Below are 2,068 nucleotides of genomic sequence, written 5' to 3' on the forward strand. Positions count from 1 at the left end.
TGCTGTTGATGTTGTTGTTGCTGTTGATGTTGTTGCTGCTGTTGTTGTTGTTGTTGCTGTTGTTGTTGCTGCTGTTGTTGTTCTTTTTGTTGCTGCAGCAGCAGCTGCTGCTACGGCTGTTGTTGCTGCTGCTGCTGTTGTTCTTGCTGTTGTTGCTGCTGTTGTTGCTGCTGCTGCTGCTGCTGCTGCTGTTGGTGGTGATGGCGTTGATGATGATTATGACGCTGCTGCTGTTGCTGATGCTGTTGCTGCTGTCGTTGCTTTTGCTGCTGCAGTTGCGGTTGCTGCCTGTGCAGCAGCAGCAGCATTAGCTGTTGCTGCTGCTGCTGCTGCTGCTGCTGCTGCTGCTGTTGATATATAAGTTTGCTTCTGTCTTTGTGTGTGTCTTATATAACCTCCCTCTGCTTCTCCTGAAATTCCTCTTTTCTCGTTTCTGCTGCTGCTTCTTGCACTGCTGCTGCTGCTGCTGCTGCTGCTGCTTGTGCTGCTGCTGCTGCTGCTGCTGCTTGTGCTGCTGCTGCTGCTGCTGCTGCTGCTGCAGTCTCTGCGTTCCCCCGATCCCTCTGTGCGTCGCGGGGTTTGTCTGGGGTTGCTGGAGACGTTCCGCAGCGGCCCCCGTGCTGCTCTTGCTGCTGAGATGGATAAGCTGCTGCTGCTGCTGCGGCAGGCGCTGCAGGACAAAGATGCAGCAGTGCAGCAGGCTGCTGCTGCTGCTGCTGCTGTTTGTTTAGATACACTCGGGCAAGAAGCAACGAATAGATTGGTGCCTCCATTGCTGCAGCAGCTGCTGCAGCAGCCGCTGCAGACAAGAGAAGAAGCAGCAGCAGCAGCAGCAGCAGGAAGAGCAGCACAGCTTCAAGGATTCGAGTTGCTGCTGCGGGAGCAGCCGCATGCAGTGCTGCCGCAGCTGCTGCAGCAAGCAGCAGTGCAGCAGCAAGACGCAGCAACTGCTTCTCTTATTGCTGCTGCTGCTGCTGTTGAGCCCACCAGACTCGCCCGCCACATCACCCGCCTCGTTGAGGCCCTCATTGCAGGCCTGCTGCAACCCCGTCAGCTGCTGCTGCTGCTGCTGCTGCTGCTGCTGCTGCTGGTGTTGCTGCTGGTGTCGGTGCTGCTGCTGGAGTTGCTGCTGGTGTCGGTGCTGCTGCTGGAGTTGCTGCTGCTGCTGATTTGGTGCTGCTGCTGGTGTTCGTGCTGCTGCTGGTGTTGGTGCTGCTGCTGGTGTTGGTGCTGCTGCTGGTGTTGGTGCTGCTGCTGGTGTTGCGGTTGCTGCTAATAGAGTTGCTGTTGCTGCTGCTGTTTCTGCTCTGCTGCTGCTACTAATGCAGTTGCTGCTGTTATATGAGTTGCTGCTGTTACTACTGCTGTTGCTGCTGTTCGTAATACATTTGCTGCTGTTTCTGTTTCGCTGCTGCTGCTGCTGCCCTCGCACCACAACAGCAGCAGCAGCAGCAGCAGCAGTAGCAGCTGTTGATGTGCTGCTGCTTGCTGCTGTTTTCTTTCTCAGGTGCTGCAGCAGAAAACGATGGGTTCATTGCTGAGGAGTGCTTTCGTGCAGCAGCAAAGCTGCTGCTGCGGCTAGACACAGAGGGATTGGACTTGCTGCTGGAGCTGCTGCAGCAGCAACTCAAGGCAGCAGCACCCGTGTGTGAGGTCTCTGCTTCAGGGCGGCTGCAGCTGCTGCAGTATAAACCCAGCAACAGCAGCAGCAGCAGCAGCAGCAGCAGCAGCGGCAGCAGCGGCGCAGCGAAGCCCCGTAGCCCAGCATCAGTCAACGGCCATACAGCAGCAGCAGCAGCAGCAGCAGCAGCAGATGCTGCTGCTGCTGCTGCTGGGGATCGTTCCCCTGACGATCCCATAACAGCAGAGCTGTTTCTGCTGCCGCAGCAGCTGCGGTGCAACAAGGCCTTCATGCATGCAACAGAAGCAGCAGCAGCAAACAGAAAGAAGAGAGAGATCTGCTGCTGCTTGCTGCTGCTTGTCTGCTGCTGCAGGACGCAGCAAGAGCTACAAAGCAGCATCCAGCTGCTGCTGCAGCTGCTGCTACCCGTAGCACTTGCTGATCCTT

The 2,068-nt window shown here is 57.0% G+C and overlaps 1 protein-coding gene across 1 annotated transcript; it reads right to left on the reverse strand.

Annotated features, from left to right (window-relative positions):
• Nucleotides 1–110: 110 nt before the first annotated feature.
• EMH_0077930 (uncharacterized protein) lies at nt 111–1,859 on the reverse strand (the record flags this gene model as incomplete). The annotated part of the gene is made up of 4 exons (XM_013499927.1): nt 111–284; nt 396–799; nt 988–1,425; nt 1,643–1,859. The coding sequence occupies 4 exons, from the start codon at nt 1,857–1,859 to the stop codon at nt 111–113; spliced, it is 1,233 nt and encodes a 410-aa protein (XP_013355381.1).
• Nucleotides 1,860–2,068: the final 209 nt, after the last annotated feature.

Source organism: Eimeria mitis, genomic scaffold (assembly GCF_000499745.2).
Source record: "Eimeria mitis Houghton genomic scaffold, Emh_scaff4822, whole genome shotgun sequence".
NCBI classification, from domain to species: Eukaryota; Apicomplexa; class Conoidasida; order Eucoccidiorida; family Eimeriidae; genus Eimeria; species Eimeria mitis.